This window comes from Xyrauchen texanus, chromosome 41, assembly GCF_025860055.1.
Source record: "Xyrauchen texanus isolate HMW12.3.18 chromosome 41, RBS_HiC_50CHRs, whole genome shotgun sequence".
Lineage (NCBI taxonomy): Eukaryota > Metazoa > Chordata > Actinopteri > Cypriniformes > Catostomidae > Xyrauchen > Xyrauchen texanus.
Window position 1 is genome coordinate 28,736,912 of NC_068316.1, and position 23,641 is coordinate 28,760,552.

At 40.2% G+C, this 23,641-nt stretch overlaps 2 protein-coding genes across 2 annotated transcripts in view; one reads left to right on the top strand and one right to left on the bottom strand.

Annotated features, from left to right (window-relative positions):
* Positions 1–7,100, bottom strand: part of mastl (microtubule associated serine/threonine kinase-like) — a 20,999-nt gene extending 13,899 nt beyond the window's left edge. Inside the window, exon 1 of the mRNA XM_052114310.1 lies at positions 6,979–7,100. The gene's annotated coding sequence lies outside the window, so the exon portion shown is untranslated. The remainder of the gene's footprint in view (positions 1–6,978) is intronic.
* On the top strand, positions 329–22,014 carry pcolce2b (procollagen C-endopeptidase enhancer 2b). Its single transcript, XM_052114312.1, has 9 exons — positions 329–676; positions 895–1,003; positions 5,047–5,302; positions 11,602–11,726; positions 13,528–13,664; positions 13,747–13,910; positions 14,381–14,464; positions 21,034–21,201; positions 21,693–22,014. The coding sequence occupies exons 1-9, from the start codon at positions 597–599 to the stop codon at positions 21,821–21,823; spliced, it is 1,254 nt and encodes a 417-aa protein (XP_051970272.1). The 5' UTR covers positions 329–596; the 3' UTR covers positions 21,824–22,014.
* Positions 22,015–23,641: the final 1,627 nt, after the last annotated feature.

Consider the following 23,641-nt stretch of genomic DNA (forward strand, 5'->3'; position numbering starts at 1 on the left):
AAGTATTATATTATATTTATTACTACCCAACACTGATTATAATTGTAATACAAATTAATAATACAATTTAAAAAAAAAAATGACACATCATGGTAATATTTGTTACTATCTTTAATATGTGTTGATTAAACAAAAATAATTAAAACAAATTAACCAAATAATTACAGTACTTAAATGCAAAAAATATATAATTAATATGTGTAATGCGAAATATGATATATAATTAAAATGGTAAAGTATACAATTAAAGTATACAAATACACCATGGTACTCTAGTAGGACAAATACAGTTATTATTATTATTATTATGATATTATTATTATTATATTCACCCTGTCTGCTGAACCTAAATAAATAAGTTTTTCATCAGGTATTTTATTCAGACACCTCTCTCTCTCTCTCTCTCTCTCTCTCTCCCTCTCTCTCTCTTTCTCTCTCTCATTTCTTTGATCGCAGGGTTTTAGAAAAGGCAGCTGTCGCGTTACTGCCTCCTACAGAACAGAACAGACTCTACATTCATCTGAAACTCGCTCAAGCAACTTCAGCGCGATAATATCATTAATGCAGCTGGACACAGAGTCACACACCGTCTGATAATGTGGAAGATCTGCGGGCTTCTGATCGCCTGGACTCTGCTGCTGCTCACACTGCATGTCCGAGCACAGTCTCAAATCAGGTAACTTCAGTCCTTCATGTCTCGATGCATCATGCACTGCGACTATAGACTCGTGTATGATCATCACACCTTACGTGTAACTGTTACATTCAACATTGATGCATTCCGTTACACGCGCATTTTTGATACAATGTTCGAAAAAGTTTCTTTTGGATAATGCATTTATTTCATAGAATGACGCCTCGATCCAGGTGTTTATTTTTCTTTCTCTTTTCTAGACAGACCTTTACATGTGGTGGGAATATAACAGGAGAGTCGGGTGTCATCGGCAGTCAGGGTTATCCTGGAGTCTATCCACCCAATACCAAATGTGTGTGGAGAATTACAGTAAGTGGTTGTATTTTACAGAAACCGTTTTATTAATTGATTCAGGTCGCAGAATGCTGACTGTCAATGACATGCGCAGTATATGAGAACTTATAATAATAATAACAGTAGGTAAAATGATGCAATGGCAAGTACTCAGAACAGCTTCAGTTGGTGTGTGCTTGTCATGTGTGCTTGCTTTGGCTGCCGGCCACATTGTATCCCTTGTGGCAACTCCATAATCATTCTAGCATTTTATTTCATTGCCACCATTGCATTTAAGAGTCTCAATGGGTGACCTGGGTCTGACTAAGAGGCTTTTTATGCTCCACTTTATTTTAGGAAACATAATTATGCAAGAAACACCCTGTGTTCAGTTACATAGAGTACAAGAAAACTTTCTTTATCCTGTGTTACAGCAGTAACATTATACATGATATACAGTATATTACAGATTATATTGCAGGAGATAAAGGTTAAAAAATGTACATGGATTTCAGAATGTCTTAGGGTTTGGTATGTCCTTGTTTTGCTATAATGTCAGTTTGTATTTGAGTTGGCGTGGACTTTAAAAGTTGTTTAAAGTTGTTCTAAATCTCAGGATTAATCTTGTGTGCTTCAGTGGAGGCAAAGAAATATTACCTTTTGTACAAAGGAGTTAACATGTTCAATGTCACAACTTTTCCTAGTGGCTTGGAAAGTTTAATTAGATAAAAACATTTTACAATATAAATAAAATCTATTAAACACACTGTCAAAAACGGTCACCTTGTTTCAGGCACAAAATGATGTAATTTTGGTGCCTGTATACTTTACAGTTCACTTCCATATTTATCTCCAAGTGATATAATGGAAATATGTCCACTGGAACAAAGATATACCCCACTTCCTATTAAACAAATCCAAGTTCCCAGCCTTCTACATGTCACCTCCTCAAATGCCGACACCCCGCCCATCTCTGTGCACCGCTCCTGAAATGAGGGCGCTCCAGCCAACTTCCATCTCCTAAGAATGATCCGTCTGCCAATCATAACTCTGGCTAGGACCCAACGTTTCATGTATTTATCCCCTACATTAATGACCACCCCATTACCTAAAATACAGAGTCTGGGGCAAAATGTAATTTGAGTGATCAATATGTCACACCTAAATCTCTGAGCCCTCAACCAAAATTCTTGGATCGTAACACACCACCAAAAAACATGGGTTGTGTCTCCATCTTCTGATTGGTATCGCCAGCAGGTGGGTGTGTCTTTAAGAACAAGCCAATACAATCTAGAAGGAGTCCAATAGAATCAATGTAAAATCTTAAATTGCATAAGGCACACCCCTGCATCTCTAGATGTAGACTTTATGTTTTTAGAATCCTAGCCCACACCACCTCCTCCAATACCAAGTTTAAATCTTTCTCCCATAATCTCTTGACAGAAGTTGAAGCTCCATCACCCCAGACTCTGAATTAGCAGTGAGTAATACACTGATGCCTCAAGACCTTTTCCAAAAGCAGTAATCACCACTCCCAAAGGATCTGCCACTCAAAGGGTGTGTATGCTACTCCCAAAAATAGTACAGAGCTGGTGACGCAGCTGTAAATACCTGAAGAACTGAGAACTGGGAATCATAAAATTTTGAACCAAATTTTCAAAGGATCTCAACACTTCATATATTTCACAGAGGGAATTAACCTCCCTCACAATCCACTCTGACCAGCAGAAAGGGGACTTATTAATATATAATTTGGGGTTCAGCCATATGCTCGAGGCAACATTTATATAAATGTCCGAATTATACACTCTGGACACTTTTGTCCATACTAAGTGCACATGTGAGATAACGGGGTGTAACTTAACTTCTCCGATTAGTTATAGAAAGGTTTGCAATGGCGAAAAAGGGGCAATAACTTCCTGTTCAATACAAAACCAGGGAGGGGTTCTCTCAGGTGGAAGCGACCCATGTCTGAGACTGAACGTATAATAATAAAACAAAATCTTGGGTAAGCCTATCCCACCTTTGTCAATCGACCTGTGTAACTTACTGAAATGTAATCTGGGACGTTTACCATTAAAAATGAAGGAATTCGCTAAGCTATAAAATTCCTTTAAATAAGAGAGGGGGAAATCTACTGGGAGAGATTGTAGTACAGACCTTGCCTTGTTATTAATTAGCTGGGCATTAATTAACATAATTAACATTGTAAACAATGTAGTGTGTGAAGTGGTGAAAAATACTTATAATGAAAAACATACATGAGCTAATTTATGAATAATTTATGAAAAATGTTAATGATATTTGTATGCATTCAAGAGTTCTGGCAAAACAATTATTTTCACATGCAAATGAGCTTGTGATTCACCGCAAATGTTTGCCAGGCTCTTCTCTGCTAGTGAACCTGCAGTAAACTTTGGCAACAATGGACAATTTGCCACAAAGCTAATTTGCATGTGAAAAACTCTCTTCCCCTTGATATTCGCAATAGCGACTGCTTGTTGACTTTTAAAACGCGTCTTAAGACATATCTTTTTATACAAGCTTTCTTATAACATTTTGTATTGAGTTTTTTATGCACTTTATCTGTATGTGGCTTGTTTGTTGTGTGTATTGTCCTATGCAGTGACCTGTATATTGCTTGTGAGGTGACCTTGGGTGTTACAAAAGGCGCCATTAAATAAAAGTCATTATTATTATTATTATAAAATGATCAGTGGCGAATTTACGGAAATTTTGAACTCTTAATTTATTTAAGGGTGTACAATTACAAAATGATCTTTTAATCATTATATAGCATTTGTTAAAATCATTTGTAGATGTTAAAAAGTGCAAGTCCATTAATTAATGAAAGTTAAATAACATTTGTAAGTATTTGAATTTACATTACATTAATTTACATACATTTTCTCCCAATTTGAAATGCCCAATTCCCAATGTGCTCCAAGTCCTCGTGCTGGTGTAGTGACTCGACTCAATCTGGGTGGTGGAGGATGAATCTCAGTTGCCTCCGCATTTGAAACAGTCAACATGCACATCTTATCACGTGGCTTATTGAGTCGTTACCGTGGAGACACAGCACGTGTGGAGGCTTCACGGCATCCACCGTGGCATCCACGTACAACTCACCATGCGCCCCACAGAGAGAGAACCACATTATAGTGACCATGAGGAGGTTACCCCATGTGACCTCCCTAGCAACCGGGCCAATTTGGTTGCTTAGGAGACCTGACTGGAGTCACTCAGCATGCCCTGAATTGGAACTAGCGAACTATAGGGGTGGTAGTCAGCGTCTTTATCACTGAGCTACCCAGGCCCCTATTATCTCATATTTGAATATACAGCATATTCACCTCTTGAGACCCCTGTGTGACTGCTGTGTGCATTTTCCATACCCCTTTTTGATTTGTATCTAGTACCCACTTAGAAACCAAAAAAATTAAATGCCCCCCCCCTAAAAAAGGATGTCCTCATATGTGAACAGTGAGACTAAATTGTGAAATTAGTTGTTAAATAATACCAAACTATAGAAAGTATTTATTATTATTATTATCAAATTGCTTATTATGTTTCCAGGAGTGATTATTCATGTTTTTGAGATGTTATGTCAGAAATTAGCATAAATAATTCTGATTGTAAGTATTGGCCAGAATCATCCATTCACTGACAACCATGTAAAAATAAAATGATACTTTACAAATTCTGTATCTATGTATTGATAACCATTGTCTCATGTCTGCCAAACATGCTGAGTGGTCCAAACATCATGAGCTTTCAATAGGAAGTCTGAAAAAAGAAATTTTGTGTAAATAAATAAAAGTTGTATCATAAAATGAAAAATGTGTACGATTCTGCACTTTTTCATTCATTGCATAAATTATATAAAAAATATGAAAAAACATTTTTTCTTTAAATAGGAAAAACAGCTATTTTAGTATAATATAATAAAATATGATGGGTCACGCAGGGACATATGGGAACACCCAATTATGGAAAGATGTGCATGTTGATCCGCCCATTTCTGGGCACTGTCTAGTGTCTTTTAACATCATCAATAATATGACATTTGCCTCTTGCAGGTACCAGAGGGCAAAGTGGTTGTCCTTTCATTTCGTTTCCTGGACTTAGAAAGTGACAACCTGTGCAGGTATGATTATGTGGATGTTTACAGTGGTCATGCCAAAGGACAGCGCCTCGGCCGATTCTGTGGCACATTCAGACCAGGAGCCCTTGTTTCCACTAGCAATAAAATGCTCATTCAGATGCTATCCGATGCCAATACAGCTGGCAGTGGCTTCCTGGCTATGTACTCTGCTGCCAACCCACATGAACGTGGTAAGACATCACAACTAGGACCATAAAATGCAGCTAATTAGTGCCTTCTTGTTCACTTAAATGATATCCAGCTCTGTAGAGCCAAAGGAGTTTATTAGATATTTTAAGTTGAAGTTCACCAGTATGTTCATTGAGGCATGATGTTGCGAGACACTTTTTATCATATTAACATCTATGTCATGATATAGTTATTTTCCCTGGAAATTTAACAAAAAAAATGCCTTATGCATTAAATAACCATGAAGCAATTCCTGTTTTTAGATTATCTAAATCCTCTTCATTTCCATGAAACCAGTTTAAACCAGAACTGCGTCCCTACTCTAAATTCCCCCCCTGGACTCCGTCCCCCGCATCCTCCCTTATTTCCAGCCCTGACCCTAACCCATAAATTCAGATCAGGTGATGAGGCATGGATTGAGTGTTAGAGGGCAAAGGTCATCTTTAATGAGCTGTAAAGAGATGTTTAACACCTAACAGCTTCCAAAGAGTTCAAAGGGCAACAGTATGCCAAAGAACAGAAATGGATTTCATCAGATATGTCATCATAAACAATAGTTTCTGCCCAAAAAATCTTGTTAAGAAAAACCAGGCTTGTTGAATATAATAAGATTTTCTCCTCGGCCCCATGCGCTGTCTGACAGTTGATATAAACACTCTATTGGAGGGGAATTCTAGAGAACATTGCCGTGTACTGTATGTTATGTTGTGACATGGAATTTCTCACAGACGTTTTCCAGTGATTCAGTAATTGGTCAGACCACCAGAGGCTGACTCACTTGTGCAGTAACTGTATGAGTGATGAGACATCTGCTTGGCTAAAGCCACACATCTGGAATTGAAAACTCTGTTCTTCATCCCATCTGTAGTTGACAGACAGCTGTAGTGATGTGAGTTGCTAACATTGGAAATATGCAGCGTTCAAATATATTAAGGACGTTCATGAGATTCACCCCTATTTTTCGGTTTGCTTCAGGACAAAGACTTCAAGTCGTGACCCAGAATGTACCAAAATAGTCCAACAATATGCAAAAATATAGCAATGTTGTGGCCATACATATAGGCACACAAAATAATTGCATTGTATTAAAATAAAATAGGATTGTAAGGACTTCCTCCAAGGGACGACACTTGACACAGCGGCTCAGAGGTGAGGTTCTTTATTCTCTTTTAATTACAACGTGTCACTCTATATAACCGATCTCTAATCATGGCAAAATATGGGTATGCAATGGCGATGCCCGGCCGGAGCTGTTGACCATCAATTACTCTCACTTGGTCAAGAGCATGTTTAAGGGTTTCGTCCCGCAACTGCTCTAGAGGGAAGTCCCCATCAGAGAATTCCCTGAGAGGAGGGGCGGCCACCTCGCCCCTTCCCTCGTCATTCCGAGCAGCCGAGGACGGCCCCGGCTCCGCCTCCCCTGCCAAAGCATCGCACACCGCACACCTCTTTATGCAGTGAGGCGGGAACTAACCGCTGCCTCCACACTATGGTTTTTTTCCCTGAATTTAATCGCCAAAGTCACCATGGGATACTTGTGAACATCCCCATGCACACACCTCACCCTCACCAGTTTAGCTAAACTCAAAGCCCCGGGTTGAACCAAGCGTTGGTGGATGGTGGTCTGATTGCAGCCGGTATCCAGCAAAGCTTGGTAAATACCCCCCCTGATCCTTACCGGAATCCGGTATGCTCCAGCCCGATAGGGGGAAGCCTGCGGGACATCGGAGACCCGCACCACCGTCCCCACCTCCATCAGCGGACACTGATCCCGGAAGTGGTCCGGGTCCCCGCACCTCCAACCGGCCGGCCCAGGCGCTGCGGCCGCGACTTGTGCTGGCGGGCCCCCACCTGAGGGGAGAGCGGCTGAAAGACGGGGAATGGGAGGGTACATTCTCCCAAGGCCGGGAAGCTGGTCTCTGGAACCCTCCACGCCTGCGCGGGGCAGGAACGGGCCCTGGGGAGAGAACAGAAGGAGAGAACAAAGGGGAGGGGGCGAGGGCAGGGGCAGACACAAGGGAAGGGGAGAGAGAGAGAGAGAGAGAGAAGAAGAAGGCTCGTCTGCCCTCCGGATCACCGCCAAATTGTCCTCCGCCAGCTGAACAGCTTCCTCCAGCGACGCCAGGCGGTGGCACTGGACCCACTCCGCCGTTCTCCTGGGCAGCCGCTGCGCGAATTGTTCCAGCACCACCTGATCGATGACTCCCTCGACGTCGCGGTCCCCCGTGAGCAGCCACCGCCAGGAGATTTGTCGCCGTAGTTGTTGTGCCGCGAGTTGAGCTTCCCCGGACAGGAGAGGAATTAGGCAGGCTGCCCACTGTTCGGCCCAGATTTCTGCCGTCCGCTCAAACAAGTCGAGGAAGGCCTCAGGATCATCTGCTGCCCCCATCTTCTGTAACTTCTGCCAGCTGGGAGGACTCTATGGGGCGACTTTGCTCCATGCTTGGAACGTAATTTTCCCGGGTTTCGGCACCAGTGTAAGGACTTCCTCCAAGGGACGACACTTGACACAGCAGCTCAGAGGTGAGGTTCTTTATTCTCTTTTAATTACAACGTGCACACAGCACTTTTAAACGGTCAGTTTTGACCACACAAACACAGTAATTGGTATGCCACTCTCTCTCCCATGGAGGCCCTCTGGCTGCCTTTTATGCCGCTCTCCCCGTGCTCACTGAAATTAGAGACAGGTGTTAGACATAATCTAGCTCAGGTGTAAGCGCCCTTACCGCTTTCCTCTCCCGGACGGGCGCTTGACCACGCCCCCGCTGCCACAAGGATTTTTTTTTTTTTTACAAAGTTATAAACATTTTGACCACTAGGTGGTGTTATAACAAAACTGCAGATGTAACCTGAGCATCTACTGACCAGTAGTTGGGTATGTCTCCAAACTTGACAGATATGCTGCCTTCACGTGCTATCGGTTTCCCACTCGGAAGTTGCACATGAACATACAATATGTTCCTAACATGTAATTACGACTGGGAAACACTGAGATCATTTCGATACCCAAGTTTCCAAGATACCCTTACAGAAAATCTAAAGTACTTGCAAACTAGGCTAGGCAAGGCAAGTTTATTTATATAGCACTGTGTCAGGGCTGAGGGCGGGGCCGGGTTGTGATCCTACGCACCCGGTCCCGTATTAGGCTAATCAAGCCTCTGAGGTTTAAACGTCGACTGCAGAGTATCGTGCGGGAGAGAGAGATCGTTTACGGACATGTCCGTCATGTGTGTGTTTGTGTCTTCTTATAAGTTTCTCATTAAACTATTATTTATATTGAAAAGCCGGTTCTCGCCTCCTCCTTTCCATTGATTCCTTTACACTGGTGCCGAAACCCGGGAAGGAGGATGGATACGCCGTAGTAGAGTTCTCGCCACTACCGTCCACCCCAACGGAGCAGCTGCCGGGGGAGGAGGAGCCCAGCTGCCTGAACGAGGACGATGGCCGCCGACAGCGAGGGGAGAAGGGGCTCCTAGCCGACCGCCTGGAACGGTCAGGGCCGCTGCCAGGGGTGCAGGAGTCTCCAACCGGCCGCTGAAACACGACGGGGTTTAAGACCGCCGACTGCGAGTGGGAAGGCGCTCACTGCCGACCGCCTGGAGCGAGAGAACCGCTGCCAGGGGCGGGGGAGACCCCTTCTGTTCCCCGAGAACGTGGCGGGGTGTTCCGTCCGCCAGGGGCTGGAGGTCTGCCTCGGATCCGCCCGGAGAGGCGCGGCTGTCGTCCGATAGAGGGTGGAGGAGTGGCCGAGGAACAAGCTGCGGCGTATCGGAGAACTGGCGAGTAAGAGGTTTTTTTTTTTCCATCTCTCTCTCCTCTCTCTCTCTGACTGTCGCTCTGCGTTGGCCTTTTCCCTCTTTTTAAATTTTACAGTTTTGGGGGGGGTACACTGTGACAGGAAGTACCCCCCATTTTAATTATTTCTGTTTCCCTCCCCGTGTCCCCTCCCTCGTCCAGGTAGATGGGGATGACCTGCTGGCAGACAGCGCAGAAGCGCACCCTTCCCCCAGGGAAAGGGGGTGTACATCAGGCCGGGGGCTCCCCAGCCTGAGAGAACGAGGGAGGAATGTGGCAGGGCGGAGGGCGGGGCCGGGTCGTGATCCTACGGTCCCATATTAGGCTAATCAAGCCTCTGAGGTTTAAAGGTCGACTGCAGAGTATCGTGCGGGAGAGAGAGATCGTTTACGGACATGTCCGTCGTGTGTGTTTTTGTCTTCTTTTAAGTTTCTCATTAAACTATTATTTATATTGAAAGCCGGTTCTTGCCTCCTCCTTTCCATTGATTCCTTTACAAGCACATTTCGTACACATTGGCAATTCAATATGCTGTACTTAAAAATAAAATACAAGATAAAATACATTTTAAAACCAATTAGGATCAAGAAATAAGAATAAAAAGTAATAAAATAAAGTCAAACTTATTAAAACGAATAAAAAGAAAAAGAATGCAGAAATAAAATGACACAGTAAACAATCAGTAAGCGCAGTACTCGGTGAATAAATGCACAGCTAAACAGATGTGTTTTCAGTCTAAACTTGAATGTGACTACAAACTAGCTAGCTGCAAACTTGCCACAAATTTGCCACTCATTATTTTCACATGCAAATGAGCTTGTGATCCGTTGCAAATGTTTACCAGAAGTTTGCCGCTCTTATCCAGTAGTGGTGAACCAGCAGCAAACCTTTGGCAACAATGGAAAATTTGCTGCAAGTTTGCCGCAAAGCTCATTTGCATGTGAAAATGATCAGTGGTGAATTTGCAGCAAGTTTACCACAAATTTTACCTCGATTTTTGTAAGGGTGAGAGGTGTTGTCCAATATGGCGGAAGAGAGTAGGGTTTCTGTAGTTCTCGTTAGCATTCCAAAGATGGCGCCGAGTGGACTGACTTACTAAAAAGACTTCGATAATATGTATTTTGGGGTCAAAATAAAAGTTCCTCAACAAATATGCATGAATGAACCTGATGTCATCCATGTTTCATGTTCTTTCCGACAACAGAGCACTTGAACATGACTTACTTGTAATTTCCCCTTCAGAAGTGGGAGGTAGGAGAATTCCAATAGCACATGAAGGCACAAGTCAATTTAAATTTGACAGTGTTAACAAGATACAGCCTGCTTTTAATTTGCCATACATATGTTGTAATCTAACAATTGCGAAAATCAAAAATGAATTCAATAACTTTTGTGCGGATTGGTCTAAACATCACGTGAGCAAAGTTTTGTTGGAGAAGTAGAAAAAAAAACAGTTAATGATGTATTTTACGATATCAGCCGAACATCTTGTTCAGGCAGCTCCGCATAAGGGGCGACAACTCCAAAGGGTTCAAAAGTTATACAGTAAGCAATAGAAAAGTGAACCATTGAGCTGATGATGGTGCTCTATAGTTTGGCTGGGAGACCCCAAAATTGGCCTGATGACTTTACAGACCTGCCCCAATCAATGTGCCAAATTTCAGCCTTTTTCTACGTACGGTCCTATGGGCTGCATTTCCAAGTCGCTTAGGAGCTAGAGCCCTAATTATTAGCATGTTTAGTTTCCAAATTTCTTTTGAAGTTGCTTTCATGCTCTTGGCACGCACTAATTCTCCACACAAAACACATTGTGGTAGGCAAAACCTTGTTTTTCCTCATTGTAGTTGAACCCATGATCTGTGTAGTCTGGGTCATATTTTCCTTTTGTACTTGTTTTCCATGTGTACTTGTTGAGTTTATAGTTTTTAAGGATGAGGGCATGTCATGCAACCTCTCATCATTGGCATCTGCCTAATTTGGCTAGACTCTACCAAGTGAAAATTTGCAGTAATACACTGTAGGATTTGATTAAACATACACTTAATGTCATCAATTGTGATGTTTATTTTGCTATCTTTACTATGAACACTTAGGTAAGTTGCTTTTTTTTATTTGCATGTATTATTTTTACAACCAGTGTTGCCCATAATAGGCCCAGATAGAGGTCTAAAAACATCAGCACTGAAGGTATCTAGAGTGCTTTAGCAGCTCTCAGCACGTGCAGTTGCACACTTAATCTTTCTGCACATGGTTACGTAACATCGCATTTACATTATAAGAACTTTGCTGGGACTGACAAGTCTGTAAAATCACTCGTAATGACTAGACGGACTAAAGGAAGGTTTACCGTAGAGTCTGCCAATGATGCTGCTGTACAATTATTCCAAGCATTCCTTTTAATTAGGGTTAAATGAACTCATGCTTGATGCTTGCTCTATATTTAGTGTTGTTCTGCAGAGTTTAAAGGGAACATGTACTAGATTTCTGTCTGACTGAATGTGTACAGGAGATCAGTACTGTGGTGGCAGATTAGTAAAGCCGTCGGGAACCTTCAAGACTCCAAACTGGCCTGAGAAAGACTATCCTGCTGGAGTCACATGTGCTTGGCATATAGTGGCACCAAAAAACCAGGTGGACTGATACTCTCATTTGATTATTATACTTTCAGCTATTATTGGTGGTGTTTGATAAAACAAGGAAGTTTTTGGAACACTGTTTTTGTTATGGACATTAATGATACAGTGGCAAGAAAAAAAATGGAACCCTTCGGAATTACCTGCATTTATGTATAAATTTGTCTTAAAATCTGTTTTTTTCATTAAATAACAATAATGGAAAAATCCAATCTTTTTGAACTAATGATACAAATTATTGTATTGTTCTTTTACATATTGAATACATCATTCAAACATTCACAGTGTAGGTTGAAAAAAGTAAGTACATCCCTAGGCTCAGGCCCACTAGACAGCAACATGAAAATCACCAAATGGCTGACTCACTCCATTGTCTTTATGAAGGACAATAATTTCTGTGGGCATGTACATATTTAAGTATATTAGTATCTATTCACAGTTTGGCCGTAAACATCAGAGCAAAAGCAACCTTGCATTTATGTAAGAGATTCTTGCATTCCCTGAATCATTCACATTTCTCTTTTGTCGAATTCGTCTGGGAACAGGAAAATGCTGTGGTTCTTCCAAGAAAGATTTCCTTTACTCTTCGCCTTGTGTAAAACAAGCTCTTTATCGGATGAACTCAGGAATTTGGCCTTAATTGATCGGGCCTGTCTCCCTCAGCGGATTTCTGAGCTGGAACCCTGTGAGCTCGCTCGATTTCCAGCTTATGGTCTGCTATGTGGCGGTTGTAGCTCAGGTGGTAGAGCGGGTTGGCCACTAATCGCAGGGTTGGCTTGTGACAATGACCCTAAAATTCAAAATAAATCCACTACAGAATGGCTTAAAAAACAAAATCCACCTTTTGGAGTGTCCCAGTCAGAGCCCAGACCTAAACCAAATAGAGATGCTGTGGAATGAAGTCAAGAAAGCCGTTCACACCAGACATCCTAAGAATATGGCTGAGCTGAAGCAGTTCTGTAAGGAAGAATGGTCCAAAATTCCTTCTGAACATTGTGCAGGTTTAAACCGCAGCTACCGGAAACACTTGGTTGAGGTTATTGCTGCCAAAGGATGATTGTCCAACTATTAAATCTAAGGGTTTAATGACTTTTTCCACAGCTCTGTAAATGTTTAATGGAATGTGTTCAATAAAGATGTAAAAGATTATAACTGTTTGTGTGTTGTTAGTTTAAGCACATTGTGTTTGTCTATACTTGTGGCTTTAATTAAGATTAGATCACATTTTATGACCAATTAATGCAGAAAACCAGCTAATTCCAAAGGGTTCACATACTTTTTCTTGCCACTGTACTTCAAATCATGCTGCCTGTAGGCCAATAGGAGAGGTGTGCTAGAACTTTTCTAAGTGATCATTCTTGTGATTTGTGCATGAAAATATACATCAAATAGACCCAGTCATATCTAGCAAAGCCCAAACAACACCCAAAACACCATTGCCTAACCACTCAGAACATCTTAGCAACCGCATGTTTGAGCAACGCGCTGAAAACCACACAGAACACCCTATAGCAGCCAAACCACTTAACACTTACCAGAACCTAAACAACACCCAGAAAACCATAGCAACTTGCTAACAACTACTCAGAACTGCAACCACCTAGCAACCCGCTAGACACTACCCAGAACACTATAGCAACCACTTAGTGCACCATAAAACCACCCAGAACACCATACTAACCACCTAGCAACATGCTAAAAACAACTCCTAAAAACAAGCACAATATCAACTTGATTATTCCTCGATTACCTGATTTGCAGATAGCTAATATTGTTTTTTTTTTCTTTTCTTTTTTCAGATTATAGAGGTGAAATTTGAGAAGTTTGATGTGGAGAGGGACAACTACTGCCGTTACGATTACGTAGCAATTTTTAATGGTGGAGAAATCAACGATGCTAAAAGAATAGGAAAATACTGTGGAGACAGCCCTCCAGCGTATGTATTATCATATCTATTATATCATATGTATAGCAAACGTATTTACTTGCCCTTTTACTTAATGTTCTGTATGTTTTAGGCCAGTGTTCTCTGAGGGAAATCAACTCTACATTCAGTTCCTATCTGATCTCAGTTTAACAGCGGATGGTTTTATTGGTCATTACAAATTTAGACCCAAGAAGTTTCCTGTCACAACGGTTCCACCCACCACAACAGCACCACCCACTACCACCAGACCCATATGCAAGTACTTCCCACAAATCCCACTGGTTACAGTCATTCACCCTTATCAGAGGTAGTTGGTGTATTTTAAGCTAGCCTACGTCATATGAGTTGCCCAATTCTTACAAGTCAATGGCAACTTATTAAACATCACTACTGATATGACCAGCTGCAAAAAGCTTAATATAAATTCTTAATATTTTTGCCTTGTTATACAGTAAGATGATCTAAAGATAATTTCATTGTTTAAGGTAAAAGGTTTGTTTTCAAAGAATATGCACACCCATGGCTAAATTAATACATTTTAAGAGTGACTTGAAGTGTCCAAATGTCTTGGGGCCTCAAATGTATTTCATAAACAATTTCAGGTAATTGTCCATCAATTTCTTCTCTCATATTGGCTTTATTCAGATTCTGAATAGAGGCAAATGTGAGTATGATACAGTAGAAAGATTTTTAAGGCTTTTTGCTGTCTCTGTGTACCTCTACAGCTTTGAAGTATTCCGCAGCGCTGTGTCAACAGAAATGCAAACGAAAGGGAACCCCTGACAGCCATTACTGTTCCAGCAACTTTGGTAAGATAATTTTTTTTTGCTGATACATGACTCGTGCTTAGATACACACAAACCTCCCCACAAGTGCAAAGTGAGGCCATAACTCATGGGTGGGTGGTAACGAGAAACGTTTTGCGAGAAGAAAATATCACATTTTGTCTGTAATCAAAATGTGCTCCACAAGCACTTGTTTTTTGTCTCATTTCTCAATCTTTAGAGTTTTGGATTGTGTCAGTGTGTTTCAAAAGATTCCTTGAGCATTTTTTGCATTTCTGTACAGTGGATTGATGTTTGGGACACAGTCGTCCTGTGTAAATACACTGCAGTGGGTAAACTGTTGGTAAATGTTAGTGTTGATTCAGTCGAGCTGTTTGGCCACAGTCACCGCCCCTGGAACAACTCTGCAATGTTTTCATCCATGACCTGTTTACAGAGTCAAGCAGACATTTCATTATGATTTCTGCAGAAGTTTGCATATGGGGAATCTTTTTGAAGACCAGTCACATTGAGAAACCAGACCTGAATGTGAACAAATGTGCAAATGTACATTAAGTCAAATTTGTAGTACCAAACACTTTACTTACTGCACGGTACTATGAAAATGGCTAAAAAATAGTGTATATTGACTGGATAAAAATCTTTTCAAATAAATGATAAAAGCCATATTTGACTTTTCCTAAATTTACTAGTTGGATGCTTCTTTTGTTTGGTCAAGAGATACTCAGAATTTAGAGTTGTTAAGTTAGATTCAAACTACACAAAAGAGTAGTGAGCTGTTTAAGAGGTCTTTTTTATATATAATTTTCAGATTATACAGTTTATTTTTATAATCGGAGCACTATATCTGGCACAAAAACAATCGGGTTCTCAATTTAAGTGACAGCATTAAGCTTGAACAGAATAAAAAGTATTTTTTTTTTTTTACACAAAACATATAAAAAAGTGTACACAACATAGTGAACAGCACTGTGCATTGTTTTTAAAACTGGGTAATGTACGTGAACCATCCGAACAAACTAATACACTGAAATGAATTGGAGTTTCCAATGAAACATAATTCACTAAATAAATACGACTTCTAAACTTAGTATAATTCACCAATAGTTTCGACTTACGAATGCTTTGTGATTCACTAACAAATCAGACTTCCCACTGCTACATGATTCAATAAATGAATCTATACCCCAAGACTACATGACTCACTAAAATGAACCAGACTTTACAATGTAACACGATTCACTAAATTAATCTATACCTCACGACTACATGACTCACTAAAATGAACCAGCCTTCCCAATGGAACATGATTCACTAAATAAATCTATACCCCCAAACTACATGACTCACTAAAATGAACCAGACTTCCCAATGGAACATGATTCTCTAAATTAATCTATACCCCAAAACTACATGACTCATTAAATGAACCAGACTTTCCAATGGAACATGATTCACTAAATTAATCTATACCCCACGACTACAAGACTCATTAAAACGAACCAGACTTCCCAATGGAACATGATTCTCTAAATGAATCTATACCCCAAGACTACATGACTCACTAAAATGAACCAGACTTCCCAATGGAACACGATTCACTAAATTAATCTATAACCCACGACTACATGACTCACTAAAATGAACCAGCCTTCCCAATGGAACATGATTCACTAAATAAATCTATACCCCAAAACTACATGACTCACTAAAATGAACCAGACTTTCCAATGGAACATGATTCAATAAATTAATCTATACCCCAAGACTACATGACTCACTAAAATGAACCAGACTTTCCAATGCAACACGATTCACTAAATGAATCTATACCCCAAGACTACATGACTCACTAAAATGAACCAGACTTTCCAATGCAACATGATTCACTAAATAAATCTATACCCCACGACTACATGACTCACTAAAATGAAGCAGACTTCCCAATGCAACATGATTCACTAAATAAATCTATATCCCACGACTACATGACTCACTAAAACGAACCAGACTTCCCAATGGAACACGATTCACTAAATTAATCTATACCCCACGACTACATGACTTACTAAAATGAACCAGCCTTCCCAATGGAACATGATTCACTAAATAAATCTATACCCCAAAACTACATGACTCACTAAAATGAACCAGACTTTCCAATGGAACATGATTCACTAAATTAATCTATACCCCAAGACTACATGACTCTCTAAAACGAACCAGACTTTCCAATGCAACATGATTCACTAAATAAATCTATACCCCACGACTACATGACTCACTAAAACGAACCAGACTTTCCAATGGAACACGATTCACTAAATTAATCTATACCCCATGACTACATGACTCACTAAAATGAACCAGCCTTCCATGTGGAACATGATTCACTAAATGAATCTATACCCGAAGACTACATGACTCACTAAAATGAACCAGACTTTCCAATGCAACACGATTCACTAAATTAATCTATACCCCACGACTACATGACTCACTAAAATGAACCAGCCTTCCCAATGGAACATGATTCACTAAATAAATATATACCCCACGACTACATGACTCACTAAAATGAACCAGACTTTCCAATGGAACATGATTCACTAAATGAATCTATACCCCAAGACTACATGACTCACTAAAATGAACCAGACTTTCCAATGCAACATGATTCACTAAATAAATCTATACCCCAAGACTACATGACTCATTAAATGAACCAGCCTTCCCAATGGAACATGATTCACTAAATAAATCTATACCCCAAAACTACATGACTCACTAAAATGAACCAGACTTTCCAATGCAACATGATTCACTAAATTAATCTATACCCCAAGACTACATGACTCACTAAAATGAACCAGACTTTCCAATGCAACACGATTCACTAAATAAATCTATACCCCACGACTACATGACTCACTAAAATGAAGCAGACTTCCCAATGCAACATGATTCACTAAATAAATCTATATCCCACGACTACATGACTCACTAAAACGAACCAGACTTCCCAATGGAACACGATTCACTAAATTAATCTATACCCCACGACTACATGACTTACTAAAATGAACCAGCCTTCCCAATGGAACATGATTCACTAAATAAATCTATACCCCAAAACTACATGACTCACTAAAATGAACCAGACTTTCCAATGGAACATGATTCACTAAATTAATCTATACCCCAAGACTACATGACTCTCTAAAACGAACCAGACTTTCCAATGCAACATGATTCACTAAATAAATCTATACCCCACGACTACATGACTCACTAAAACGAACCAGACTTTCCAATGGAACACGATTCACTAAATTAATCTATACCCCATGACTACATGACTCACTAAAATGAACCAGCCTTCCATGTGGAACATGATTCACTAAATGAATCTATACCCGAAGACTACATGACTCACTAAAATGAACCAGACTTTCCAATGCAACACGATTCACTAAATTAATCTATACCCCACGACTACATGACTCACTAAAATGAACCAGCCTTCCCAATGGAACATGATTCACTAAATAAATATATACCCCACGACTACATGACTCACTAAAATGAACCAGACTTTCCAATGGAACATGATTCACTAAATGAATCTATACCCCAAGACTACATGACTCACTAAAATGAACCAGACTTTCCAATGCAACATGATTCACTAAATAAATCTATACCCCAAGACTACATGACTCATTAAATGAACCAGCCTTCCCAATGGAACATGATTCACTAAATAAATCTATACCCCAAAACTACATGACTCACTAAAATGAACCAGACTTTCCAATGGAACATGATTCACTAAATTAATCTATACCCCAAGACTACATGACTCACTAAAATGAACCAGCCTTCCCAATGGAACATGATTCACTAAATAAATATATACCCCAAAACTACATGACTCACTAAAATGAACCAGACTTTCCAATGGAACAGGATTCACTAAATGAATCTATACCCCAAGACTACATGACTCACTAAAATGAACCAGACTTTCCAATGCAACATGATTCACTAAATAAATCTATACCCCAAGACTACATGACTCACTAAAATGAACCAGCCTTCCCAATGGAACATGATTCACTAAATAAATCTATACCCCAAAACTACATGACTCACTAAAATGAACCAGACTTTCCAATGCAACATGATTCACTAAATAAATCTATACCCCAAGACTACATGACTCACTAAAATGAACCAGCCTTCCATGTGGAACATGATTCACTAAATTAATCTATACCTCAAGACTACATGACTCACTAAAATGAACCAGACTTCCCAATGGAACATGATTCACTAAATTAATCTATACCCCAAGACTACATGACTCTCTAAAATGAACCAGACTTTCCAATGGAACATGATTCACTAAATTCATCTATACCCCAAGACTACATGACTCACTAAAATGAACCAGACTTCTCAATGGAACATGATTCTCTAAATGAATCTATACCCCCAAGACTACATGACTCACTAAAATGAACCAGACTTTCCAATGGAACACGATTCACTAAATGAATCTATACCTCAAGACTACATGACTCACTAAAATGAACCAGACTTCCCAATGGAACATGATTCTCTAAATGAATCTATACCCCAAGACTACATGACTCACTAAAATGAACCAGACTTTCCAATGCTACATGATTCAATAAATTAATCTGACTTATTAACGCAACATATTTCAATCAGACTTCCCAGTGCAACATGATTGGGAATGCCACATAATTCACTAAATTATTCAGACTTCTCAACACTAATGATTAAATTCATAGTTTTCAAACTGGGGAGCTTGGTGAATTTATCATCATGCTCTGCGCCTTCCCTCCGTGGGGAGGTACAGAGTATGATAAATAAAAATGGTCAAATCAAATAAACAATAAACAAATCCAATTAAAATGTATTGTGAAGATAGCTCTATGGCGTCATAACACTTTTAAATGTTGAGAGCACATGCATGTCATGCAAGAGTGCATCAATGTACCGGATGCACAAGCACGAATCTCTCCAATTGCACACAGACTTCCTTTGCTCTTGCACAAAACTGGACACGTGCTCTCAAATTTACGCTGATCTCTTATGAAGTCTCTGCTCTCGCTCAGAGAGTGCGTGTACATGCTCAACTTGTCCTGTGCACACGCAACTCTATTATAAGGTTGAATTCGTATTGTAAGAATAATATTCTGATGCCAGGTGAACATGATTTCGTGTCAACTTCATGTGTTTGTTGCATGTGCAGTTACACAAAGAGACAGAGACTAGTGAATGCATCACATATATAGGCTAAAAAAACAGTTAAGTAATCCCATTGTCATAAGGACAAAATATTTTTTGAAATAAAAATTATGCAAAATACAGTTTAATGTTACTAATAGAAATATTTATAGCCGTTAATCACGCTCCAGTATGACGCATGGCAGAAATCACACTGAATTTAAGGTTATTGATCATCATTGGTGATTTGCTCCAATGTCTAAGGTATTCATTTTAAAATATTACATTTCCAGGACAATACCTGATAAAACTTCACAAAAGTGGTAAGAATGTACTGCTGTTTTAGTTAAAGGAAGATATTTTTGGACATCTTATTTATTATTTTCATGGCTATTGTATAAGCCTATATACAACAACAACAACAAAAAAGGGGCAAGGGGTTTCTTAAAGGGATAGTTCCCTAATTCAGTCATTGTTTACTCACCCCTGAGTTGTTATAACCCCATATTACTTTCTTTTTCTATACACAAAAGGGGAAATTGTGAAAAAGTTTGTGCTCAGTGATGTCATACAATGGCAGTTTATGGTGGCCACCTCTTCAAGCTTCAAAAGAACGAAAACGTATAATTCAGAAGTCTAATAAATTATTCACTAATCATTAACTCATGATTGATATGAAAGCATACAATAAGTTTTAATGAGAAACAAACCAAAATCTAATGTATTATTTAGTGAAAATGTTGACGAACATGTTCATGAGAGTGCACGAGAGCAGCAGTTAGGCTGTACCAGCTCACGAGATAGCAAAAAACTAGTTTTGTTTGTCTAAAAACAGGTCCGCCACAGCAATACTTACAACAGAACACAGCACAGCAGCCCACAAACCAGAGAACAGAACTTTATAAACATATTTGTATTTATATACAATTTGTAGTCAGAGAATAGATGCATTTCTATGCCCAGCCTTATTTGTTTGAAACGGAGTACTTAATGAAACTTATGGACAATGACAACAATGACTGAATTTTCATTTTTGGGTGAACTATTCCTTTAAGGAAGTGGGTGGGGCAGTCTTTTAAATTTGTAAAAAACCCTGGACTAAATGAATCTGACTTCTCAAATCTAGATGTGAGAGAGAGGACATTTTAGGAAAGTGGTTTTGATTAGTGCCTTCAGATAACTGTAAAGCTGCATGCGCAATATAGTGAGACAAAAACAGCCATGTTGCATTTTCGATATTTTTAGCTGGTTACTCCCCAACACTGGTTCAAAGAAGTTTAGCTTATGGGATTGATTGTTTCTAAAGCCATTCTGTCTTTATTTTGACCCTTTAGTGATCACGGGAACGGTCATCACCGCAGTAACACGGGGTGGTAGCATGTACGCCACTATCTCCATAATCAATGTCTACAAAGAGGGAAACCTTGCCATCCAGCAGGCTGGCAAAACCATGAGCACGAAGATTGTCATCCTGTGTAAGAAGTGCCCATACGTCAAGCGAGGTTAGTGCCTGCCTCAACTTGCCATTGACTGCACAGTTTAAGTTGCCTCAGACACATAAGCAAATTATTCTCTCTCATATGAGGAATTGTGTTCCTGTTAGTAAAGTTAGATTGTTGCTCTGTCTGTTCAATTGCATTAATACTCCAGGTTATTTTCAACCTAATGTCTATGAGTGTGAATCTCAAGAAGACATATCTGGGTGGACTTACACTCTGTTCTGGCTATAAGTCGTTTGATCCTCTCCTGAGTTTGCCTTCGATTACTGACTGATCAAGCTTATTAATCAGAGATTGATCACAGTAAATGTAAGAGACCAAACTCAATGTAAAAATATCTGAAATACCTTTTTTATGAAATCTCACTGTTATATGTTTATTCGATATGTAAACATATGGAACAGATAGTGAGAGAGATGCTGATGGAAAGCCCTCCCTGAATGTCTCTGCCGTTCCGTCACTGCATTCAGGATCTTTCTGTGTGGTGTCACTAGGTCTGAACTACATCTTCATGGGTCACGCGGATGAGGAGGGCCGTGGAATGATCGCCCCACATCATTTCATCATGGCTTTCAAGGCCAAGAACCAGAGAGCCTTCAACATGCTGAAGAGCAAACGCTGCTGAGATATCACAGACTCACTCAGTCTCTGGATTCATACACGGATGTGTGGTGTCTTTAGTACCACCCTACATGAACCAGCTTCCTTCATCACCCTCTTCAGTGGGGGATGAGGACTGTTGAAGCACATGACAGACCTCTGGCTGGGCTTTCTTGATCCTACTAATCTTTATCCTGTTTTGATTCAAATTAAAGGGTTAGTTCAACTAAAAATGAAAAATCTTTCATCATTTACTCACCCTCACGCCATCCCAGATGTGTATAACTTTCTTTCTTCTGCTGAACACAAACAAAGATTTTTTAAATAATATTTCAGCTCTGCAGGTCCATACAATGCATATAAATGGTGACCAGAACTTTCCAGCTTCAAAAATAACAAAGGCAACATAAAAGTTATCCATAAGACTCCACACGCACTATGTCTTCATGGTAACGCGCTCAACAAGCCACATGATAGAGGCACGTGATCGGTGAGCACGATGGCAGCGTAGTGTTCTGACTCCGCAAACCCTACTCATTTTCATTAATATATTCTCGTTTTTCGCTAATTTTTCGACATTTTGTTTTATGTTTTGACTTTGGGCATCGACAGTATGTCTTCTCGTCAAGGAAAATCGGCCAGCAAGCAAGCGCAGCGTGATCAAGCGCATGAGGCAGAAAAGATGGAGGATTCGCTTGCTACCATGATTGCGTCTGCTATGGAGAAACAGCAACAGTTTATTGAAGCGCAGTTTAAAACGTTGCAAGACAGGCTCGATAATATTCAGTCGGAGCTTTCCAGCTGCTCTAATGGAGTTAGAGAACTGCGTGATCGATATTCCAGTCTGAACAGCCGGGTCGGCAAAATAGAGAAAAATCACGACAAATCGGCCGCCAAATTGACGACCCTGGAAGAAAAGTTGGCTGATTTGGAGGACCGGAGTCGCAGGGACAATGTTCGTATTTTGAATGTTCCGGAAGGCGTGGAAACCATGAATCTCATGACATACATCTCGGGTTCTCTACCTGTATGGTTCCCTTCGTTGAGCGATGCTAAACCGGAGATCATGAGAGTTCATCGCATCGGCCCACCCAACAGCTCTGGCAGACCTCGCACGGTAATTATGAAGATGCTACGTTATACCGATCGTGATTCAATTCTCCGAGCATCTAGGAAGTCTCCAATAAAGGTGGATGGGAAAGACGTCAGATTTGCCGCAGACTATAGTGCTTTCACTATGAGCCGACGCCGTTCCTTCATCGAGGTAACCAATAAGTCTCAGAAAATGGGCTTTCAGACGTTTTTGATGTACCCCGCACAGCTGAAGTTAACGCGAGGTTCGACTCAGCACATTTTCAAGTCCCCTCTGGAGGTGGAGGACTTTCTGAATGGTTTGGCCACACAGGAGAATGAAGACTGTGTAAAGTGATATTAATTACTTTATAATACCCTAGAGGTTTTCCTCCCTTTTTTCTTCATTTGTTTGTTCTTTCAGATTGACTGTCCAGCGTAAACTGAATGTCACAATCTGTCCTTTAGGAGAATCTTGTAATTTTCGTTCTAATACCTAATAATGAGTGGGAAGCGAGAGCATTGTGTCTGCCGCCTTTCTCGGGGTCACGTTGTTCATAAGGTGGTTTTGTTTCGGTTTCATTTTATTTTATTTTATTTGTTATGTTTGGGGAAATTGGGTGTTCTTGTGGGTTGTTGCGACCGGGGGGTGGGGTTCTCCCTTTAAAGATTGTATATGGCTGTTACCCATTTTCTTTATTGTTCTATGCCCAGTTAATTGTTTTCTTGGCTTCTTGTTATTTTATAACTAATTAATGGTTTCAGAAGTGCT